Here is a 25,034-nt window from a genome sequence, read left to right on the forward strand (position 1 = left end):
GTTTTGTATCTTCTATTATGTCTCTAATTAACACATTCAATCTGTGTCCTCCATCTTTGTGAAAATATAGAGCATAGTTATGACAGCACTTCTAATGTTTTTGTCTGCTACTTCTAATGTTTGTATTAATTCTTGATATGTTTTGATGGATTGATTTTTCTCTTCATAATCAGTAGTATTTTTGTGCTTCTTTGCATGCCTGGGAACTTTTTATTAGAAAATAGACATTTTGAATTTTACCTTGTCAGATGAGATTTTACCTTGTTGGATGCCTCACTTATAGTATTTTTTTTTTTTCATTTTTTTATTTTTTGAGACAGAGCCTCACTCTGTTGTCCATGCTGGAGTGCAATGGTGCAGTCTCAATTCACTGCAATCTCCGCCTCCCCAGCTCAAGCAATCCTCCCACCTCAGCCTCCTGAGTAGCTGGGACCACAGGTGCATGCCAGCACAGCTGGCTAATATTTTGTATCTTTTGGTAGAGATGGAGTTTTGCCATGTTGTATCTCTTGGTATATATATTTTTTCAGGGTACATACTAGATATGGAACTGCAAGATCATTGTATATGTGCCTGTGCAACTTTTGCAGATAAAGCCAAATGGTTTTCTCACATAGTTTTATTAATTTGCATTCCTGCTAGGCATGAGTAGGGTTCCTTGTTGCTGCATATCCTTGCCTATACTTGACAATGTTGGACTTTAAAATTTTTACCAACTTAGTTGATGTGAAATGGTGTTTCATTGGTATTTGAATTCATATGTCCCTGATTGTATTTATATTTTTACGTTTCTAATGTTCATTTAGCTTCTGTTTGAAAAACACAGGTTTGCTGGCAATAGATTCTCTTGAGTGTTTGTTTATTGGAAAACATACTAAAACTTTTTGTTTGGTGGTTTTCAGCATTGTAAAGATGTCATTCTGCCGTCTTCTGGTTTCTGGCTAAAAGTCATGTTGTTTCTTTTTCGGAAGGCTTTAAAGATTTTCCTTTTGTCTTTGTTTAGCCATTTTACTCTGATGTGCTTAGATTTGGTTTTCTTTGGATATTCATCCTTCTTGAAATCTATGTGTTACTTCATGATTCTGTGGCTTGATGTCTTCTATCTACTTGAGAAAATTCTTGGCCATTATCTTATCAAATATTGCTTCTGCCCAGTCTCTCTTATTTCCTCAGGCCGCAGTTACACATATGCTAGACTTTTTCATTCTTATATTATTTTCTGTATTTATCTCCTTTTTTATCTTCATGCTTCAATCTGTGATATTTTTTACTGGTCTGTCTTCCATTTTGGTTTCTTTCAGCTATGTCATAACTATTGTCATAACTATTGAATTCTTCATTTTAGTTACCTAATTTTTTCAGTTCTAGATTTTACGTTTATTTTTTATAGATTCAAATTTACTTGTAAAATTTTCCATTTGTCATTTATTGTACTGAATATAATCATTTACTTTAAAGCCTCTGTCTGATAAATCCAACATATCCAACATGTGGATCAACTGGAGGTCTGTTTCTGTTTTTTTTTTCGAGATAGAGTTTCGCTCTTGTTGCCCAGGCTGTCAATAGCATGATCTTTGCTCACCGCAGCCTCCACTTCCTGGGTTCAAGTGATTCTCCTGCCTCAGTCTCCCAAATAGTGGGATTACAGGCACCCACCATCATGCCTGGCTAATGTTTCATATTTTTAGTAGAGATGGGGTTTCACCGTATTGGGCAGGCTGGTCTTGAACTTCTGGCCTCAAGTGATCTGCCTGCCTTGGCCTCCCAAAGTGCTGGGATTACAAGCATGAGCCACTACTCCTGGCCTCTTTTTCCTATATCTGGTAATGTTTAATTTAATGCCAGATATTTCTTATAACTGTAGAAACTTTGATGTTTTCTTCTTTTTGGGAGAATTTACTTTTGCTTCTGGAAGACAATTAGAATAGGGATATATCAATCTAATCCGTTAGATCTTGAGATCATTCAAAGCCAGGTTTTGGTCTTTATAAGGACTGGTCTATTTCCACTTTGGCCTTCCTTCATACTAGGGTATAGCTTTTCATTGGTCCTAATTGAAAGCCTGGTTGTCTAGTTATTGACTGTGACCCCATTTTCTTAATGAATTTTAGTTTTTACCTCTTAAGAAACATGAGCCTGACGAGCTTTGCTTGGCTTCTCAGCCTCATAGTTGCATCTTTCTGTTGTTCTCCTCAGCCTCTTAGCCACTGATGTCTTGAAGGGAAAGTGGCACTGTATGCCAGGCTCACTTCCTTGCCCTTTTCTTTTCTTATGATCATAGCCTCTCAAATTTTGACTGCATTGGTAGCCCGAAATGCCAGTGTCTGTCTTTTTGGCTCTGTTGAGTTTGCTGAAAGGTTTGCTTTAGAATCATTGCCTTTCACCCATTGATTTCTCAACCTCTTGGGTCCCTGCCATTTATATATTGGGAAATGCATGGCAGTGGAAGGTGTGGTACAAATTGGAGATCTTAGCTCAGTTCACTGCACAGAATATTGGCCCCTCAATTTTCATTTTCTTGGTAGCTCTCTGATGTGTTCATACAGATTTTTTAAAAAATTAAGTTGGATTTATCTTTTCTACTTGTTCTTAGCATGAGGATTGGTGTTGATATAAGAGAGTCCATTGTAGATAAAAGTACTTTGCTTTCAGCCTTTAGAAAACCAGAAGTGTTTATCTTTGGGATATTCAGAACAGAAGGGATTTTTACTCATGTAACTTTATTCATTTGGATATAAATCAATATCAATATGTAGATCTATATTAAATGCAAATACCGCAGGTTCTCAGTATTCAAGGGAGACTGGTTTCAGAAGCCCCATGGATACCAAAATCCATATATGATAGAAAAGTATTACAGAACCTGTGGCTATAGAAGGCCTACTGTATTTCTATATTTTCAAAGGAAGCTGTATATTAACAATATATTTCCTTAATGATTGAGATGTCTTCACAGAGCTAATTCAAGCATCACCGGATTGAGGTATTTTGAACTGGTTTTAAAACTCTGATTTTTAGCTTATTCTTGAAATCCCAGCACTTTGGGAAGCTGAGGCAGGAGAATCGTTTGAGCTCAGGAGTTGAAGACCAGCCTGGGCAACATAGCAAGACCCTGTCTCTACAAAAAATTAAATAAATAAATTAGCCAGGCATGGTGGCACCTACCTGTATTCCCAGCTACTCGGGTGTTTGAAGTGGGAGGATCACTTGAGCCCAGGAGGTTGCAGTGAGCTGTGGCTGGACCACTTGTGCTCTAGCCTGGGTGACAGAGTGAGGCCCTATGTTTAGTTTTTATAGTTTGTGGGGGAAAATTAAAAGTAATTTATGTTTTTTAAAAAAGAAATTATGTAAAAAAACAGATTATAACATTATGGAATGAAAATGTTAATCTGGAGAAAACTGTTTTGTTTTCCTTTTAATAGAGAGGCGAAAAAAGGCTTCAGCATGGGAACGAAATTTGGTGTATCCCGCTGTTATGGTTCTCCTTCTTATTGAGACAGTAAGAATTTATTTGCCTAGTTAAATAAAAGCAAATTATATTTTATTTACTTCAGCATTTGAGTATGGCAGCTCCCTCAGCTAAATGGTTTCTAGTAAACTGGTTTTCTATCAACAGGATTCAAATCCATCTATGCCTTTATTTATGAAAACCCAACAAAACAAAAATGGAAATTAATAGCAATTTTTTTTAGAAATTCTGAAGATTATCTGTTTCTTCATGAAAGCAGGAAATTCAGCCTTTTTTGTCATTGAAAATTAAAATGACAAGGTGTTGCTGATACCCTGCTTTAAATTCTATGATAAAATATGAAAATTACATTATGAAATTAGTTCCAATAATATTTTACCACTTTTTTAAGTCTATGGAGTTGTGTGTTTCCAATTGGTGAGATTACTTAGTAAAAGGATCTATACTACTAGCTTTTATCACAAGCTTTGAAATTGCAATAACTTACAGAATTTTTTATAATTTCTTCAGTTCTTGTTTGTAGTCTGATCACTTTAGTTTTATATATAGTGTTTTGGTCTTGGCTGCTTTCCCTCTATTTTGAAACACAGTTTTTGGTTACTTAGATTTTAATGTTTTGTATTGGTAAAAAATCTTGAGAGCTGACAGCTTGCTGTTTGTCTTGTAGTCCATCTCGGTCCTCTTGGTGGCTTGTAATATTCTTTGCCTATTGGTTGATGAAACAGCAATGCCAAAAGGAACAAGGGTAATGTAAAATCCTTTAAAATGTCTTTCTTTTGCAAAAGTGTTCTGTGCCTATACCCTGAGTATTTCAAGTAAGCAAATGAAAACATTCAACTTTGTGCATATATATACTTCAAGTTGTATGAATTTCTTTACGCAAAGAGCCTTCATAAATAAACCGTGATTTTTGTTTCTGATTTTTTACTTTGGATTGACAGGGCCTTTTTTTCAAGTGTTGGAGTTTCCTTTTAGATTTCTTATCAGAGCTTATCTTGATTTTACTGAAATTCATTTAACTATATGAAATTCCTTTAGCCATATTCTTGATTCAGATGCCCCACCCCAGCCTTTCCAGGACCCTGTGCCGGCTGTTACTGCCATTGCTACGTTCAGCTACAGCCTCTCCTCCACGAGTGTAAGCCCCATCATGCCCCAGGTGCCTCATCGTACAGACAGACAGGAGACTATCCTTTCCAGGACCCTGTGCCGGCTGTTACTGCCATTGCTACGTTCAGTTACAGCCCCTCCTCCACGAGTGTAAGCCCCATCATGCCCCAGGTGCCTCATCGTACAGACAGACAGGAGACTATCCTTTCCATGTACAGCCTGATCTTTTTCTTCAGTTCTATACCCAACCCCACTGATAGCACAAGAAGTCACTTACTGTACTGACTTCCTCTTCACTTTTAACCCATTCTAACATACCAAAACAAACTTCAAGCCCCTACTGTTTTGTACCCATCCCCCTTAGTGCTTAGTAGAGAATGACTTGTACGTTATAGGAGCTCGCTGTGTAATTGTGTAAAAAATTAGATCATCTTAATCCTTCCTACATGCCTTCTCTTGAGGCAGCATAATTCCAAAATATTTTCTATGTTGATCAATAAGCTTTGTAGGGGAGAAGTAATATTGTTTCCCAACCTATTGCAAGGTTCATGGATGAGATGCCTATAACAAAAGACATATTAACAAGAGAAAGCTGACAAATTTATTTAAGATAAGTTTTACATATCGCAGGGGTCTTCAGAAATGAAGAAGACCAAAGAAACAGAAAGACCTGTGTATTTTTATGTTCAAGTTTGATGAAGAGTGGACAGTAGTGGGGAAGTATGATTGGAAGATGGGGGTGTGATCTAATGATTATAAACTGGGGGGAATTTAGCAAGGCCTGTTCATATTCTTCTCAGTGTCCTTGTGTCTCCAGAGATAAACTTGTGTCTCTCCTCTGGGTCGGGGTGAGGGCACCTCCAATGGGGGTCTCACGGCCTGCTTCACAGGAGAAGAGGGGCAGATCAGTGTGTGACCTTCTTAGGTTTTCTCAAATACTAAGGCTCCATATTTTGGATTAGTGTGTCCTGAACCCCATCACTTTCTACCAGCATTATTTATTTCTTCTTCAAAAGATTGTCAAAAAGTTATTTTTTATTGGGCTGACTGTACGTTGTTAATTATCCCTGGTGCTTCTGTTAGATGTAATTTGTACTGACTAGTAAAAGGTTCAGATAGTTTCCTTTATTAGTAATCTTTGAAAATACTGTTCTTCAGCAGGGAATGATTTTTTCAGAGCTCATTATAAAAATATTAACTTTTTTGTGTTTTTTCTAAAGTTCTAGATATGGTTTTTGAGATAGATATAGTTATTTAGGAAAAAAATTATAGCATTACGTTTTTAAAATCTGGTTAACAGTTATATCTTTTGTAACTCTGAATTCCCAAGGAAGATTTGGGAAAAAGAAACTATCAGGTATGGAAACAGGATATGCACATTTACTCTCTTTGCTACTGTTAGCTTAATTTTGACATACTTTGTGTAATCTTTGTATGTTGCCTCAGGATTCAGATAGCTATATTTCCTATTCTTATTTTTCTATTGTATTTTTAAAAGCTCTTTCCCCAAAATATTCAGGATTTATTTTTCCTCAAATAGCCAGTTGCCCCATTTTAAAATAGTAAGCATGATCATATCATCTTGACAAGTAACTTAAATTACATGTGGGGTAAGTAATTTTTCTTGAGCTTGTTAAAATTGTTAACATGGTGCCTGAATTTGTTGATAAAATCAGTCTAATGTCATGTTTTTTTGGCCTCTGAAAGTCTAGATGTTGTTTCAAAGTATTAAACATTCCTAATTTCAACTCTTTTATATTTATGAAACAGCTATTTTAGGGAAACCGATATAATGGTGTCATCAAATTCTGAAAAGTGTCTTTCTCTCCCTCCAGGGGCCTGGAATAGGAAATGCGTCTCTTTCTACGTTTGGTTTTGTGGGAGCTGCACTTGAAATCATTTTAATTTTGTATCCTTTCTTTAGCTGAATGTTCAGCCTATCCACAAATTTTATATCTAGTTTTCTGGGGCAGTGGTTATTTACTAAGACACTTGTCTGGAAGAAAAAACAGATTAGTCTTCCTCAAACACTCAAGATGGCTTGTTTTGTTTTTCTTATGGGTCTTAAGACTTTTTGCAGACTGCTGAGAACTTAAGAAACTTGCATTCTGTTGGAGAGTTTTTTTTTCCTTGATTCTCACAGCTATCTTATGGTTTCCTCTGTTGTCGGTTTCTATAGCCTTCGATTTTTTGGAAACTTTACTCCCAAGAAAGATGACACAACTATGACAAAGGTAAGATAGAATCTGAGGTGACTGTGGCCTCTCTCTTGCCTTCCCAGACTGCTCTATTTAATAGTCATCCTGAATGGTTCATTTGCAGTGATAGGTATTTGTTTGTAACATGCGTAAACAAAAACTGGAAGATTTTCAAAATGCTGAGTGAGTGGGAAAGGGATGTACCCTGTTTAATTTGGATGGCGTCCATTCACTGTCAGTGCATAGAACCGCAGAGCTTGTTAACTAGCTATAGAGGGCTCCTGAAAGGACTCTTTTTCCTCTAAAGAAAACGTATTGCTAATAAGTAACTTTGATTGTCCTAACTGTACTTCAGGGAGCTTGTTTGAAATCTGAAGAACTTAGTTGCTACAAGTAGTAGAGACAAAGTATTTCAAATTTGAATAATTAAAGTAAGACGGAAGACTTCTATTCAGAAACATTTTGTAGTCTGAGGCTAATTTGACTTTTTCCACAACATGTCATTGGCTTCAGAATAAAAAGGCCATATATAGTGACTGAATCTAAAATATTCCCATAGGCTGACAAAGAAGAATAACTAATAAGAGCTGCAAGCTTGTTTTGTTTTTACTTTATACTTTTAGCCTATTAAAGGGGAGAAGTTATTTTATACACACACACACACGCGCACACACACACACACACACACACACACACACAGCTAGTTCTTTAAACTTAATAAGTAGTTGAGATATTTAGTATCTAGTTTAAGTGATCATAAATATTAATCAGTATTTTCAACTCCTCTTATTTACTATGGAAGAATAAACATAGGATACATTATTACAAGAGTTTAGAGGTTTTGGATTTCAGGTGCTTTTAAAATCTTATAATAAGCGTATTAGAAATAGATGTGATAGAAGAGATCTTAAGCAATAATCTGGCTTTAAAAACGTAGTCAGAAATATCCAATATGTTAATTATTGTTTACTTGACAGGCAGAGCCTTTTGAAACTAGCAACTGCAATCAGTAATATAAAATGCATTATCTAGGTGTCAAGTAATTTAAGTATTCTATAACTATATTTGTGCTAGGTATTGTAAACATCTTCTAGAACTTACAGATATAACTTGAAATATCTATTTTAAAAGTTTGTTATTCTTTGAAAATTCTATACTAAATAGTATCCTTAAGAAATCGGCAAAGTACACTAGGTAACTAGAATGCACAATAATTTCTCAGAATGTTAATGGGTTTTATTGTCATCCTGCTGTTTAACTGCCCAATGTTCTTTCTCATTTCTCATAACAGATCATTGGAAATTGTGTGTCTATCTTGGTCTTGAGCTCCGCTCTGCCTGTGATGTCAAGAACACTGGGTAAGTTGGAATGAGAAATTTTTACTTAAAAATCCATGCTTTTTAAAACACTCTTTATTAAACTTATTTAACTTTTAGTTTACAAACTTTTTCAAAAAGATTACCTTTGAAATACAGTGTTTCTTGCTACATCATTTTACACCTTTACTTCTGTACTTTATGTATAGGGCCATACCAAGACAAATACTTTTGTCAAATAAAGACCATTTATTTTATAAACACTTAAAAGCCTTCTTTCTCCAAACAATGGGCTGGTTTTTTGTTTTGTTTTGTTTTTACTGACACATTCATAAGTTAGGCGTTTGAGTCCTCTAATGAGGAAAGTATGTTAAACTAATTTTTCTGTAGAAGAGTTTTTGAGCATTTATAATTTAGTGTGGTTTAAAAAATTGAAAATTTGTAAATGATTTTAAGCTGCTTTGTGTCCACGAAATAGAGGTGAAAGCAGTGTAACCTCTGAGAAAATACTTTGATTCAAAGGACACCCTTGAGAGTTTCTACTTGCCTGTCATTCATTCCTGTCATTTTCTTAATGTTTCAGTTTACAGAGAAGTTGATCATCTTTTAAAAGTAAAACAGATTTTCACTTTGTCATTGAAATAGTCGAATAAGTCCTCACTTGGTCGTCTTTTATAAAATGCTATCATAGACTGTATTCTCAGTTCTTCACTAAATATTATTTCAGGCAAAAATTTCCATTAAGCATTTCTATCTGATTCTCTAGACTTAGGTTTTGACTTAAGAGTTTGACTTAAGAGTGCCCAGAAATGATTGGAAAATTTTGATCATTAAATTTTAGCTACTTGCTCATAACAAAAATCACTAGTAACTTTGAGTTGCTTTTGAGTTAGCTCTCATATTGCCTCCATTATTTATTGAAGACTTACAGATATCAGGAATGCAGGCTGTGCAAAGAAAGTAAACTTTGTAGTTATCTTCATAATTCTTACAAAGGATTTCATGTTTTAATAGCAAATAAAATATACATGTAAGAGGGACCGCTGTTCCATAAACTAATAGAAAACTGGTGTGTGAGATAGTCTTAATTCTGTTGTGTTTGCTTTAAAGGACTTGTTATTGTTTTGACATCTGCTTACGGTGTGTGAATCTGGAAAATGCCAAAAGTATCCTCTTTAGTAACCTGATTTGATATTAAATGTTATCATTTATATTATGACCGTCTATTAAATAATTTCTGTTATATTTCAACCACCCTATCATTTTAACACTTATGAAACTCATTTACTGTACTGTTATTTAAGATTAATTGCTAATCATTAATATATACTGATTTTATGGAAGAAAATTACATGCTGAGCATAGTTTTAATACAAAGAAAACAAACTAATGATAAAATTTATTTTTTGAAGGCCAACAAATTAAATTCCAGAGGAGTTTGCCATAGAGATAAATAAAAAGAAAAAAAAAAGAAAGATGGAACAATTAAAATGCAGCTAACAAATGCCTGGACCCAGCTGTCCAAACAGGATTAATGGAGTGCATTAGGGTACAGTGAGTCATGTGGTGCTTTGCAAAATATCAACACGTACTGCATTACATGTTATGCCCAGTGGCATTGAATAGATGAAAAGAAATAAATACGTTAAACAGATTCATAGAGGCTTTTCACAGTATTAAAAAAGCAAATTTCTAGACTAAAAGAAAAAGCTTTATTTTAGCATTATGGGAAATGCAAACTAGAGAGTTACTTTGTAATTCCTCTATTAACCCTTTAGAATTGAGTCTTTGATTTTAAGAAGATAAAATCTAGAGAATTGTCATGAATATTATCCTAGTGTATAACAGGATTTTGATTTGCCAGCTGAAAAGCTTATAAGACTAGAATAGAGGATGTATTTAAGCAGCCAAATTCCAAGCTGTGACATTTTTCACTCTTTCTTGTCGCCTCTCTCAAGGAAACCCTGACCCTAGTGTGGTCTCCTTTGCTCCTGTGAAACCAACCAGCAGTGCCCCGTCACTTACAATGAAATGAGAAATGCAGTAACAAGAAAAATCATAGTTTACCTCTACATACATAATTTTTCTATTATTTCAACAATTATTTTAGTGAGGGGTATAAATTTGGTTGTAAATTGAGATACATAGAACCTAGTATAAAAGAAATAATTCGGCAGTGTTTTTGCTTCAAAAATGAAAGGTTCAATGGACATGTTTCCTTTTTAAAAACTTGCCTACTGTTACTGTTGTGGCAACACAGGCTTTAGGTTTAAGCGCATGGTGTGATATGGCACATTTATTAAATAATTCCTTTTAAATAGCTTGTTATATTTGAATGAAAAATTTTGTACTAACTAAAAAATCACCCCTAAGTAAATTTTACAAGCATATTACTTGCCACAAAGAATTAAGTTGTGAGAAAAATTTTGACCATGTATTCTTGGTTAAATAGAATTAGTATAATTGATAGTTTTATTTTTCATAGGAAGCACAAAGAATCTGTACTTAAAATTTTTAATTAGAACCCTGAAAAAGTAATGCCATGTAAATTAATATATTTTTCAAAACATTGTTTTGCTGCCTGTTTATACTTAAGTTTTCAGAATCTAAAATTTGGGGCTATTTGAAGTCCATAGTTTTAGCAAACAATTTGCTGTGTAGATTAATAGACTTTCAAGGTGATTAAAGGAGATGTTTGCAAACTAGGTGAAAATAGAACAGGATCAACTGATTATCTATAGATATCCAAACTTCTATGTAATAAAATATTTTAAATGTTGCAGTGAATTTTATAAGAATAGATTCTGTGTGATTGCTGATTGTTCTTTGTTATGCTTAGTCATGAAACAATCGAGAAGTTTTTGTATTATTCTTTATTTGAATTCTCCTTTAACTAAAGAGGAAAAATTTTTCTCAGATGCAAATGATAGTCTTTGAAATGCTTTTAATAGTTTATATTTTAAAATTATTTTTATAGTTATTTTTCATCTTGGAAGCTCTTTCTATAATTTGTAAGTTATGCAGGGTCCAAATACAATTTGTTTTTAATGTACTCATGGTAGTAAAACAAAAACACTTACTCTTTCAAGTCAGCTTGAATTTATTTTCAGTATTTTCACATATTTCTCATCTGGGCCCCATACAGTCTATTATCCTACAGGAGGTAAAGTAGATTGTTCTCTTTTCCTTCTTGATGAAGGGACCTTGTTTTATAACTGGTCTTTTTTGGAGAGGTCTTTATTTGGGGTTTTGGTAATCCCTACTTACCCTGGGCTTTCTCTCTCCAGCTCTTATTGTGAAACAGAAATAAACGATGCTTTCACAGAGGCCTAGCAATGACAAATGTGAAATGGAAATATAAATCCATATTCCTAACTATGACATTGATATAAAAATAATTTCAAACCTACATTGAAAATGTCTCACCAAAAATATATGTGTTTTAATTATATTCAGATATATTATAGAAAATAATGAATAATATGAATTAACTTTTGGTTGATTACTAATGTTTTTACATCTGAGCAATAAGCTTTTATATACAGCTGAGATTGTTAAGAATAAAGAATTCCTAAAAATATTTTGTATAAAATGTCTAAAACAGTTAAGAGAGCAGCTAATGATACCACCCTAAAATCTCATCTTTCTGATATCTACAAGATGTGTTTCCTGATATTACACTTCTTTCAGGGCACACACACCTGTCTGAGAAAATGTCTGTGGGTCACCCATATCCAAATTTAGTTACCTGTTGATATTCAGATACTTTAAATTTCCTTTGTTATAAAATAATTTTTATGCAAAAATAATTTCCTTTAGGACCATTTAGCTGGGGGGAACCTCAAGAGGTAATTTGAAAAATGTTACAGTTCAAATGTTATAATTAAAACTAGACAACGATAGTAAGGGTCTAATTTGTCCTCAGAATAAAGACCTCTAACCTCTCTGAGTATTCATTTTTTTCCCCCTGAAACAGCCTCATTCTGTCACCTAGGCTGGAGTGCAGTGGTGCAGTCATAGCTCACTGCAGCCTCAACTTCCTGGGCTCAAGCAATCCTCCCATCTCAGCCTCCTGAATAGCTAGGACTACAGGCACATGCCACCATACCTGGCTAATTTTTGTATTTTTTTTGCAGAGAGGGGGTTTTGCCATGTTGCCCAGGCTTGTCTCAAATTCCTAGGCTCGAGTGATCTACTTGTCATGGCTTCCCAAAGTGCTGGGATTACAGGCAGAAGCCACATGCTCAGCCTCACTGAGTATTCTTCCTTTCCTCCCTCTTTCCCTCCCTCCCTCCCTCCGTCCTCCCTCACACTCCCAGCCTCACTGAGGATCTCTCCCTCCCTCCCTCCCTTTCTCCTTTCCTTTCTTTCCTTTCTTCCGACTTTTCCTTTCTTTCTTCCTTTCCCTCCTTCCCTCCCTTCCTCCCTCCCTCCCTTCTCTTCTGTCCCTTCTCTCCCCTTCCCTCTCCTCCCCCCCTCCTTCCCTCCCCTCCCTTACCCCCTCCCCTCCCCTTCTTTTCGACAGAATCTTGCTCTGTTGGCCAGGTTGGAGTACAGTGGTTCAGTCTTGGCTCACTGTAACCTCTGCCTCCCAGGTTAAAGTGATTCTTTGCTTCAGCCTCCTAAGTAGCTGGGATTACAGGTATTGATCGACTTACGACCTATGCAACTTACGACCATTGGACTTTATGACCACAATCGCTAGCCACGACTGCTCCACGTCTGGCAGCGCAAATGTTGCCCAGCTGGGCGTACGACAGTGCGGACCAGCTTCCGGCAGCACTACCATCTCCGCCTGCACCATTTCAGCTGTTATCCCAGACTCGGTACAGCAATTTGTGTTTTGTGTCTTGGATATTTTTCATCAAACCCCTCTCAAGGTGTCTACCAAGAGGAAATTGTCTTTGTCTACGCCTCAGCCTGCCAAGAAGGAAAGAAAGGCCATCGATCTCGACACGAACATGAAGGTAATTAAGCAGTACAAAGGAGGAAAGAAAGTGAATGTGATCGCAGGTGATACGAAGTTATCACACTCGACTGTGTCGACGATTTTGAAAGATAAAGAAAGAATTCGTGAAGCTGCGGAAGGTTCTGCACCCATGCAATCAAAAGTTATAACAAAGCAACGAAGCGGGCCCATCCATGAAATGGAGAAATTGCTATATAACAATAATGAAAGAAAATTATGATAAAATATGACTTAAAGATGTTTATAACATCATTTCACAGTACTGTACGTATAGCCTACTCAACTTACGACCAAATCGTGTTACGACCGGTCTGTTGGAACCAATCGTGGTTGTAAGTCGAGCACTAGCTGAACAGGCAACTGCCACTACACCTGGCTAATTTTTGTGTTTTTAGTAGAGATGGAGTTATATCATGTTGCCCAGGCTAGTCTTGAACTTCTGATCTCAGGTGATCTGCCCACCTGGCCTCCCGAAGTGCTAGGATTACAGGTGTGAGCCACAGCGCCTAGCCAGGCGAGTATTCTTAATAGTAGATATGCACAGTCATCTCTGAGATAGATGAACAGATTATCTCATTTGTAGGAAATTGTGTTTTTAATTTTTAATCTTATAAGTAAATGCATGAATAAATAGTCCTGATAAAGAAAACTAAACATTAGATATCCAGCCGCCACTTCTGATTTCATTTTCCTCTTCCAAGTTTCCAGAAATGTCTTTGGTTTACAGCTCTTCAAACCATTTCCTGTGCATATGTATGCATGTTTTTGCCTGTGTATACAGTATGTGCACTTTGTAGAAAACTTAAAAATCTCACCTGAGTTTTACTCTGTTTCTAATTTTTATTGGCATTCTCCTTCTTTCTGATGACTCTTAACTTCGTGTGCTGCCCAGAGGGAGTTAAAAGAAGAAAACGTTTTGAAATCATTTCTTCTATCAGATCTCAGTCACCTGAACATTAATTTCAAACCAGAACGGAGTTATAGAAAGAGATAATTAACTGTTTGCCAGTGACCTCCTAATTGCTAGTTCTATTTTTATTTTAATTTCTCCATAGCATTTACTGTTTGTAATTTCATCCCTCAAATCTTGTCTGTCTTCGTTTCTGGTCACTGATCCTCTCTTTTTCCCTCCTTCTTCTCTGGCCATTCCTGAGCTGTCTCCTTTACTGCTCCTCAACTACCAGACCTCCAAACCATCACCTGCCCTGAGCTAAAACAGAGAAATCTAGCTCTTTGCTACATATGGGTGTCCTCCTGCCACAGCACACTGGTCATTTCTAAAACAGAACCTGTCATTTTTCTCTCTCTGCTGTCTTTCCTTTCAGGCTCTGGGACACTTTCTATCCAAGTGGCCAAACCAGAACCTTGAGAGTTAAGGTAAATGCCCCAGTACCTCATAGCAGTATTCAGTTTCATCTTGGTAATATTTCTCACATCTGCCTCTTTTTTCTGCAACAAGATTTATCTCTGTTGCTCAGGCTGGAGTGCACTGGCACAAGCATTCACAGCTCACTACATCCTCGACCTTCTCGGCTCAAGTTATCCTCCCACCCCAGCCTCCCGAGTAGCTGGGTAAACAGCCGCCCACCACCACACCAGCTAACTTTCTAATTTTTTGTAGAAATGGGGTCTCACTCTGCTACCTGGCTGGTCTTGAACTCCTAGGCTCAAATGATCCTCCCTCCTAGGCCCCCCAAAGCGTTGGGATTACAGATGTGAGCCACCGCGCCTGGCCTCACATCTACCTCTTTCTTCTCATTTTCCTTTTTAAAAAGTGAAAAGAGGCCAGGCGCGGTGGCTTATGCCTGTAATCCCAACACTTTGGAAGGCCTAGGCAGGCACATCACCTGAGGTCGGGAGTTCGAGACCAGCCTGACCAACATGGAGAAACCCTCTCTCTACTAAAAATACAAAATTAGCCAGGCATGGTAGCGCATGCCTGTAATCCCAAGAAAATTGCTTGAACCTGGGAGGCAGAGGTTGCAGTGAGCAACTGTGAGATTGTGCAATTGCACTCCAGCCTGGGCAACTAGAGTGAAACTCCGTCTCAAAAAAAAAAAAAAAAAAAAAAAAAAAAGGCTTGTATAGCATAAAAAACAGAGAGCTGAGTATATCATTGTAGTGTTTTATTGTGAGAGTAGTGTCTGTGAAGTAGATTCTAAGCGGATGTCCTTTTCTTTGTGAAGGATAGGGTAAGAAGACATTAAACCAAACCAAAAGAAATAAGGAATTATTTAATCTTCCAAGTGAGAAAGTGTGATTGAGCGATCCCGTGGAGACCCATCTCTGGAGAGCTTTCCTCAGGAAGAGAGCAGCCAGTTACCATCCACACTGGAGGGCTTAGGCATTCATGAATGTCTTTGAAAATTAACACATAAGGTTCTTTCTTGGACTGAGATTGTAATTCTCTTTCGTTGGATTTTAGTTTGTCTTCAAGTTCACATACTCTAGTTCTGGATGATTAAATTAAATTGCCTCCAGATTAGAACAAAATGAAATTGTTGCATGTAAATACTCATGACTAAAATTGATTTGATATTTGCAGATACAGTTTTCCATCTCTAAGCTTTGGTTCCCATTGTTCCCACAGTCTTTTCCCATTCATCTTTCTCTACCTATCCAAATCTTTTTTATTCTCTGAGGCAGCGTCAAATCCTGCATCACACATGAAGGTATCTCAGAGTCTTGCACTTTCAATCTTGTATTATACTTACCTATCTGTATTGACTTTCTCATGAAACTTGATGTTCCTGAAAGGACAAGACCATATTTTCTGCATCTTTTTATTTTTCACAGCATCTAGTTAATAAGTATTTTGGAAGTCAGTAAGTACCTTGATGTCAGTGGGTGCCACCATGTTGAATATATATTGTGTTTTCAGAATAGATGAACTAAGATACTCCATTTGTCTTGCTTTTACCCTGGTTGTCTTTATTTCCATGTTCGAAGGTTTTTTGACCAAGTATTTTGGTTTTACTATTAAAATTTTCAAAGGCCATTACAACAATAGCCAAGAGGTGGAAACAACCGAAGTGTCCATCAGTGGATGAGTGGATGATAAGATTTTGGTACAGAAACAATAATGGAATATTCAGCTATAAGAAGGAATGACATCTAAGTGAAATAAGCCAGTCACAGAAAGGCAAGTACTGTGTGATTCCATTTATAAGAGGTATCTAGAGCAGTTCGTTTCATGAGTTGCCAGGAGCTAGGGTGAAGAGGAGTGGGAGTTCTTGTTTAGCGAGTATGGATTTGTAGTTTTTTAGGATGAAAAGAATTCTGGGGATGGATAGTGCTGATGGTTGCACAGCAGTGTGAATATACTTCCTATCACTGAACTGTACACTTAAAAATGGTTAAATTGGTCAATTTCATGTTATTATTATTTTTTTTTCTTTTCTTTTTTTTTTTTTTTTTTGAGATGGCGTCTCGCTGTGTCACCAGGCTTGGAGTGCAGTGGCACAATCTCGTCTCACTGCAACCTCCACTTCCCAGGTTCAAGCAATTCCCCTGCCTCAGCTTCCAGAGTAGCTGGGTTTACAGGTGTGAGCCACTGTGCCTGGCATCATATTAGTGTATTTTATCACAGTTAGAAAAAAGAATGACTAAACAGATACATACTACAGCATGAATGGACCTTGAAAACATGCTGTTGTACTATACAATTCCATTTCCATGAAATTTCTGGAATAGGAAAATCCATAGACAGTAAGTAGAATTTTTTGGAATACATCCAAAGCCCCTGAACTGTTTATTTTTAAATGGTCAATTTTGTGTTACGTGAATTTCATCTTAATATGTTATTTTTTTGGCTGGGCACGGTGGCTCATGCCTGTATTCCCAGCGCTTTGGAAGGCTGAGGCAGGTAGGTCACTTGATGCCAGTAGTTTGAGAACAGCTTGTCCAACATGGTGAAATCTGGTCTCTACTAAAAATACAAAAATTAGCCAGGCATAGTAGCGTGCATCTGTAATCCCAGCTATTTGGGAGGATGAGGCAGGAGAATCACTTGAACCCAGGTGGCAGAGGCTGCAGTGATCTGAGATCACACCACTGCACTTCCAGCCTGGGTAACAGAGTGAGGCTCGGTCCCCACCCCCGCCGCCAAAAAAAAAAGGAATTTTTGTTAAAGCCTTTTGTCAGTAGATGCTCAGTAAATATTTGTCGCCTTCTCTGTTTCCTTGACATGGCAATCTCACGAATGCCAGGGCCTAATTGTTTTTAGTAAGTCAGTTTTGTGTGTTTGCATTTCTCTTCTCAGTGCCATGCGCCTGATAAGGGAAGAGGGAGCAGGTGGAAGGACCTTTGAAGGTAGCCTTTCTGGTGTATGAAGTCCTAACCTGGGGCACCTCCTTTGTCTCTTCTCTCCATTCAGAGTCTACTTGTTATTTAAGGGCTAGTTCAATCCCCACCACACATACACATGCACAGTGAAAGTGTCATCTTGTCATTTCCCTGCTGCAAATGCTGCAAAGACATTTGCCATTCAAATACTGTACACTCTCCTTAAGGTAACACATAAGATCTGTATGTACCTAACCCCTGTCTGTCTCTTGCCATTCCAAACCTCACATTCTGAGGCATTATTAATAAAGACATAATCTTCAAGTGTGTTAGAAACAAAATGACTGCTGTGCCTTCTGTGCCTTTGAACACATTGCTTTGTTTACTGTGAATAATTTTCTTCACCAGCCATTCTCTGGCAAAACCTAACGTGTCATTCAAGACTCAGCTCAGCCATTAACTCCACAAATAAATTTTCCATGAGGTATCTCCTGTGTACTCTCGTAACACTGGGTGCACTTCTCTACTTATCTACCGGGTCACTTATTACATTATATCCTAATGGCTTTTCTTTTCCTCCATAAAGCTGTATTCTCCTTGAAGAAAGGGCTGGCTGGCCTCACAACACGTAGCACACATAAGCAGGGGGAGGTCGACATACTTCACTCTTCCCATTTCACTTGACTTTGTATATAAACATTTGGCCATTCTGGAAATATTGCCTGTTTTGGAAGTCTTGTCTTCCTAGGAAGCCTATCAATACCATGAAGGGAATAAATGTCTTACATACTTATTTTGTAGCTCCTGAGTACATGTACAGTACAATGTAGGAATATGGTAGGGACTCAAAATTCTTTAAAAATTTAACTTATAACACAAAAACAAAAACAGAAATACAGAGTTTCTAAATAAATCTAATTGGTATAGCCATACATTAATATATTAATGCATGACATTGGGTATATAGTCTGAAGTCTAATAAATGCATTTTAACAGCTTTGTTGAGGTATATATAATTGACATACAATAAACTGCACATGTTTAAAGTGACAATTTTATAAGGTTTGACTTACATGTACACCTGTAGAACCACCACTGCGGTCAAGGTAGTGAACATGTTCATCACCCACAAACATTTCTTCCCTCGGACTCTCATGTTCCCCTGTCCACCGTCATCTCCAGGCAGCCAATAACTTGCCTTTTGTTTTTTGTTTTGTTTTTTTTCCAGACAAGTAGAGCAGTTTTAGGTTCACAGCTCAGTTGAGAGAAAAGTGAGTGCAGAGATATCACATGTACCTCCTGTCCCCCGCTTGCAGGGCCTCCCCCATTGTCAACATATCCCACCAGAGCGGCACATTTGTTACAATTGATGAACCTACATTGACACATTATTGTCCAGAGTCCAGAGGTGACATTGGGGTTCATTCTTGGTGTTGTACATTCTATGGGTTTGGACAAATGTGTAATGTCACGTGTCCTCCATTTTGGCGTCATGCAGAATAGTTTCATGGCCCTAAAAATCCTCTATGCCCTTTTTATCCCTCCCTCTCTCTCTGAACCCTGGCATCCACTAATTGTACTGTCTCGGTAGTTTTACCTTTCGCAGAATGTCATATAGTTGGAATCACACAGTATATAGCCTTTTCAGATAGGCTTCTTTCATTTAACATATACTTAGGGTTTCTCCATAGCTTTTCATGGCTTAATAGCTCATATCTTTTTTTTTTTTTTTTTTTGAAATGGAGGCGTGCTCTGTCTCCCAGGCTGGAGTGCAGCGGTGTGATCTTGGCTTACTGCTACCTCTGTCTCCCAGGTCAAGCAATTCTTCTGCCTCAGCCTCCTGAATGGTTGGGACTACAGGTGTACACCACCACACCCAGTTAATTTTTGTATTTTTTAGTAGAGACGGGGTTTCACCGTCTTGGCCAGGCTGGTCTTGAACTCCTGACCTCGTGATCCACCCGCCTCAGTTTCCCAAAGTTTTGGGATTACAGGCATGAGCCAATGAGCCTAGCCGATAGCTCAGGTATTTTTAATGTTGAATAAGATTCTATTGTCTGGATTTACCACAGTCTATTTTATTTTCATATAAATTTATGGGGATACAAGTGCAATTTTGTTATGTGCATAGATTGTATAATGGTGAAGTCATGGCTTTTAGGGTGTCTGTCACTTGAATAATGTACACTATACCTATTAAATAATTTCTCATCCCCAACCTCCTTTCTACCCCATCACCTTTTTCAGTCTTCATTTTCTATCATTCTGTACTCTACATCTGTGTGTATGCATTATTTAGCTCCCATTTATAAGTGAGAACATGCAGCATTTGTCTTTCTGTATCTGACTTGTTTTATTTAAGATGATGATTCCACCTATGTTGTTGTAAAATACGTGATTTCATTTTTTGCTATGGCTGAATTCTGTTCCATTGTGTATATATACTACATTTTCTTTATCCAGTCATCCGTTGATTGGCACTTACGTTGATTCCATATCTTTGCTATTGTGATCAGTGCTGCTATAAACGTAGGCGTGCAGGCATAGTTTTGGATATGATTTCTTTTCCTTTAGGTAGATACCCAGTAGTGGGATTGCTGGATCAGATAGTAGTTCTATTTTCAAGTCTTTGAGAAATCTCCATACTGTTTTTCCATAGAGATTGTAATTTACATTCCCACCAGCCGTATATAAGTGTTCCTTTTTGTCCGCATGCTCTCCAACGTGTGTTTTTGTTTTTTTTTTGCTTTTAAACAGTAGCCATTCTGACTGATATAAGATGATATTTCATTGTGGTTTTAATTTGCATTTCTCTGATTAGAGATGTGGAGCATTTTTTTCATATGCTAGTTGGCCATTTGTATGAATTTTTTTGAAATGTGTCTTTTGCCCCTTTTTTGAAGTGTGTCCTTTGCCCACTTTTTAATGAAGTCATTTTTGTTATTGTTGTTTGCGTTCCTTGTAAATTCAGGATATCAGTCTCCTGTTGGATGCATCATTTGCAAACATTTTCTCCCATTCTGCAGGTTATCTGTTCACTCTGTTGATTATTTTACTATGCAGAAGCTTTTTAGTTTAATTAAGTTCCATTTGTCTATTTTTGCTTTAGTTATCTGTGCTTTTGAGGTCTTGGTCATGATGAATTCTTTTCTTAGACCAATGTCCGGAAGAGTTTCCCCAGGTTTTTTTCTAGTATTTTTATAATTTCAGGTCTTACATTTAAGCCTTTAATCCATCTTGAGTTGATTTTATATATGGTGAGAGATAGGGATCCAGCTTGTTTTTTCTGCATGTGGCAATCCAATTTTCCCAGCACCTTTTATTGAAAAGGATATCCTTTTTTTCAGTGTGTGTTTTTTTTGGCTTTGTCAAAGGTCAGTTACCTGTAAATATGTGGCTTTATTTTGGGGTTTTCCATTCTGTTCCATTGATCTATGTGTCTGTTTTTATACCAACCAGTACCATACTCTTTTGGTTACTGTATCCTTGTAGTATAATTTGAAGTTAGGTAATGTGATGCTTCCAACTTTGTCCTTTTCCTTAGGATTACTTTGGCTATTCATGCTCTTTTTTGGTTCCATATACATTTCAGGGTAGTTTTTTCTAATTATGTGAAAAATGACATTGGTATTTTGGTAGGGATCACATTGAATCTATAGATTGTTTGCAGTTGTATGGTCATTTTTACAATATTAATACTTCTGCATAAGCATGGTATGTTTTTCCATTTGCTTGTGTTATCCACTTTTTCTTTCACTAGTGTTTTTGTAGTTTTTTTTTTTTAATTGTTGTTGAAGGTATCTTTCAGCTCCTTGTTTACTAAATATTCTCCTAGGTATTTCTTTGTTTTTCTCCTTCATTTATGAAGCTTAGTTTTGCTGGATACAAAATTCTTGGCTGACGATTATTTTGTTTCAGGGGGCTACAGATAGGACCCCAGTTCCTCCTTCTGGCTTACAAAGTTTCTGCTGAAAAATATGCTGTTAATCTGGTATATTTTCCTTTATAGATTACCTGATACTTTTGTCTCATACCTCTTAAGATTCCTTCGTTTTGACTTTAGGTAACCTGATGACTCATTTTGTGATGAATTTCCCAGGTGTTCTTTGAGCTTCTTGTATTTGGATGTTTATATTTCAAGCAAGGTCAGGAAGTTTTCCTCAGTTATTCCCTCAAATAAGTTTTCCAAACTTTTAGATTTCTCTTCTTCCTCAGGAACACGAATTTCTTGTTTGAGCATTTAGCATAATCCCAAATTTCTTGGAGGCTTTTTTTAAATTCTTTTTTCTTTGTCTTTGCCTGATTGGGTTAATTTGAAAGCCTTGTTTTTGAACTCTGAAGTTCTTTTTTTTACTTGTTCCAGTCTACTGTTGAAACTTTCCAGTGCATTCAGTTGGTATTTCTCTAAGTGTGTTTTTCATTTCTAGAAGTTGTGATTGTTTTTTCTTTAGGATGTCTATGTTATAGAACCCTGTTTTGTCATATTACCAGAATTACTTTTCTGGTTCCTTTTCATTTGGGTAGACTAGTTCATTGGAAAGGTCTGGAACTCAAGGCCTGCTGTTCAAATTATTTTGTTCCATGGGGTGATCCCTTGATATGGTGTTCTCCCCTTCCCAGTGCTGGGGCTTCCTGAGAGCCAGCCTGAAGTGATTGTTATTGTTCTTATGGGCCTAGCTACCCAGGAGGGCTACCAGGCTCTGGGCTGGTGCTGGGGAATGCCTGCAAAGAGTCTTGTGATGTGGTCTGTCTTCAGGTCTCCCAGCTGTGGATACCAGCATCTGCTGTGGTAAAGTTGGCAGGGAAATGATGTAGACTCTGTGAGAGTTCTTGGTTGTAGATATGTTAGTATGTTTCGTTTATTGAATGCTGGTTATGCCAGCAGTAAAGGTGTCATGTGGATGGACTCAGAACCTCTGGTTAGCCAGGGTGTTGCAGGCAGTGGAATTAGCTTTTGTTTTCTCCTTCCTGGGAGCAGAGTTATTCTGTCATGAGTTGCTGTAATGGCCTGAGTTGGTTGGCCAGTTGGTTAGCCTCGCTTTCAAGAGAGTGCCAGCTGCTGTAGTAGTAGAGGTATCTAAGCTTGTCCCAAGTTGACCAGGGTAAGTATTCTGGTTTCTCAGGCTATGGGTAGGGCCATAAAGCTCCCAAGAGTTTATGTCTTTTGTATTTGGCTACCAGAGTAGGTAGATATACCATCAGTTGGGGTCATGGTTAGGTGGGTGTGGGTTCAGATTCTCCCTGGTCAGGGCTTGCTCCAGCCTCTGTGGTTGTGGTGAGGTGGTTCTCAGGCCAATGGGGTTATGTTCCAGAAGGGAACCTGGCCACCTGTGCTGTGTTATATAGTTTTCCAGGGAAGTTGGGGAGAGCCAGTAGTGAAAGACCTCATCCAACTCCCATGCAGTTGGCAAGGCTGGTCTCACTCCTGCAGTGCCTACCTCAGACCTTGCCCTAGGACATAAACTTCCCTGCTGAGAAAGCAGTCGTGGCTTTCAGGCTTTATCCTTCCCCATCTGCCCACACTGTTGGTGGTGGCTTCTGCACTCGTATCTGCAGCAGTTCCTGTTTGCACCTTGCCCCCCACCAGATTCTGCTCAATACAATTTGTGCCCCGTCAGAATTATTACAGATTTTAGTTGGAAGCTTCTTTTAGCCTGTGACCCCTTCCTAATTCCACTGTCTGCCTTTCCCAGGGGCCCCTGTGAGATATAGTCAGGGATGGTTTCCCTGGGCTTACACTGGAGACTGGAGTGCCTACAAGGTTCTTCCTGCCACTGATGCCACTTTTATTTTTTGTGTGGCTCCCTAAATCTATTTCAACTCTAAGTAAGGTTAGATCCTTTTCCCATGACCTGGATTTTCAGCTACCTCCGTGAGGACATGTGTTCAGAGGCAGGTTTTCCCACCTCACATACTGTGAACTCAGTTTTTCGCCCGTCTCGTGGTATTTGCAGTGGTATGCTGCTGCTTTTAAAGGATCTATGAATTCTTTACATTTTCCTATTACATTCCTATAGTGGTTCTTGGAGCAGAAGTTCATGGTATGAGTCTCCACATGCTGTTCTGTCTTTCCAGGTGGGAACTGCACATTAGCCCTGCCTTCTATTTGCCATTTTCCTCCTTTTTTTTTTTTTTTTTTCCTGGCTTATAAATGGGATTGCCTTCTTGATTTTCTACTCAGCAGGATAACGTTTTTTTTTTTCTATAGAAATGCAGCTGATTTTTCTACATTGATTTTGTATCTTGAAACTTTACTGAATTTATTTATCAAATCTAATAGTTTTTTGTGGAGGAGAGTCATTAGATTTTTCTAGATATAAGATCATACCATGAATAAACGGGGATAACTTAACCTCCTCTTTACCAATTTGGGTGCCTTTTATTTCTTTCTCTTGCCTGATTGCTCTGGCTAGGACTTTCAGTACTATGTTGAATAGGAGTGGTGAAAATCAACATCCTTGTCTTTCTCTAGTTCTTATGATGTTGGCTGTGGGACTGTTGTATATGATCTTTATTATTTTGAGGTATGCTCTTTGCATACCTAATGAGTTGAGGGCTCTCACTATGAAGGGATGCTGAATGTTATCACATGCAAAACATTCAGGAGGTGACTTGAGTGCTATTAAAGGCATTCAGTTTTAAAAGGGAAACAGCATAAAAGTTTGGAAAATTTACAGCCTGGCAGTGCAATTGAAAAGAAGATTCCATTTTCTAAGGAGAAATTCAAGCCAGCTGCAGAAATTTGCATAAGTAACGAGGGGCTGAATTTTATTCACCAAGACAACGGGGAAAGTGTCTCAAGGGCATGTCAGAAACCTTTGCAACAGCCCTTCCCATCACAGGCCAAGAGGTTTAGGAGGAAAAAGTGGTTTTGTGGGCTGGACCCAGGGTTCCTCTTCTGTGTGCAGTCTAGCAACTTGGTGCCCTGCGTCCCAGCTGCTCCAGCCATGACTAAAGGGGCCAAGGTACAGCTTGGGCTGTCGCTTCAGAGGGTGAAAGCCCCAAGCTTTGGCAGCTTCCATCTGGTGTTGAGCTGTGGTCCACAAAAGTCAAGAGTTGAGGTTTGGGAACCTCTTCCTAGATTTAAGAAGTTGTATGGAAATACTTGGGTGCCCAGGCAGAAGTTTGCTACAAGGATAGGGCTTTCATGGAGAACCTCTGCTAGGGCAGTGCGAAAGGGAAATGTGGGGTTGGAGCCCCCACACAGAGTCCCTACTGGGGCACTGCCTAGTGGAGCTGTGAGAAGAGAGCCACCATCCTCCAGACCCCAGAATGGTACATCTGCTGACAGCTTACACTGTGAGCCTGGAAAAGCCACAGACACTCAACACCAGCCTGTGAAAGCAGCTGGGAGGGAAGCCGTACCCTGCAAAGCTGCAGAGACAGAGCTGCCCGAGACCATGGGAACCCACCTCTTGCATCACCATAACCTGGATGTGCGAGATTTGGAATCAAAGTAGATCATTTTGGGGCTTTAAGATTTGACTGCCCTGCTGGATTTTGGACTTGTGTGGGGCCTGTAGTGTCTTTGTCTTGGCCAGTTTCTCCCATTTGGAATGGCTATATTTACCCAATGCCTTTATCCCCATTGTGTCTAGGAAGTAACTAACTTGCTTTTGATTTTATAGGCTCGTAGGCAGAAGGGACTTTCCTTGTCTCAGATGAGACTTTGGATGGTGTAGTTCTGA

The 25,034-nt window shown here is 38.0% G+C and overlaps 1 protein-coding gene across 7 annotated transcripts in view; it reads left to right on the forward strand.

Moving 5' to 3' along the window:
- Window positions 1–25,034, forward strand: part of LMBR1 (limb development membrane protein 1) — a 201,578-nt gene that overhangs the window by 153,914 nt on the left and 22,630 nt on the right. For 5 of the 7 annotated variants that reach the window (XM_032244888.1, XM_032244893.1, XM_032244891.1 and 2 more), the window contains 5 exons: window positions 3,423–3,499; window positions 4,137–4,214; window positions 6,415–6,488; window positions 6,723–6,813; window positions 8,069–8,135. In XM_032244888.1, the coding sequence (XP_032100779.1) occupies window positions 3,423–3,499; window positions 4,137–4,214; window positions 6,415–6,488; window positions 6,723–6,813; window positions 8,069–8,135 (387 nt within the window). Of the gene's footprint in view, window positions 1–3,422; window positions 3,500–4,136; window positions 4,215–6,414; window positions 6,489–6,722; window positions 6,814–8,068; window positions 8,140–8,676; window positions 9,623–23,643; window positions 23,671–25,034 lie in introns of those variants that run through there. The other 2 variants (XM_032244890.1, XM_032244889.1) reach the window with 2 other exon arrangements.

Source organism: Sapajus apella, unplaced genomic scaffold, assembly GCF_009761245.1.
Source record: "Sapajus apella isolate SASKATOON/1434 unplaced genomic scaffold, GSC_monkey_1.0 scaffold56, whole genome shotgun sequence".
In the NCBI taxonomy this organism is placed as follows: domain Eukaryota; kingdom Metazoa; phylum Chordata; class Mammalia; order Primates; family Cebidae; genus Sapajus; species Sapajus apella.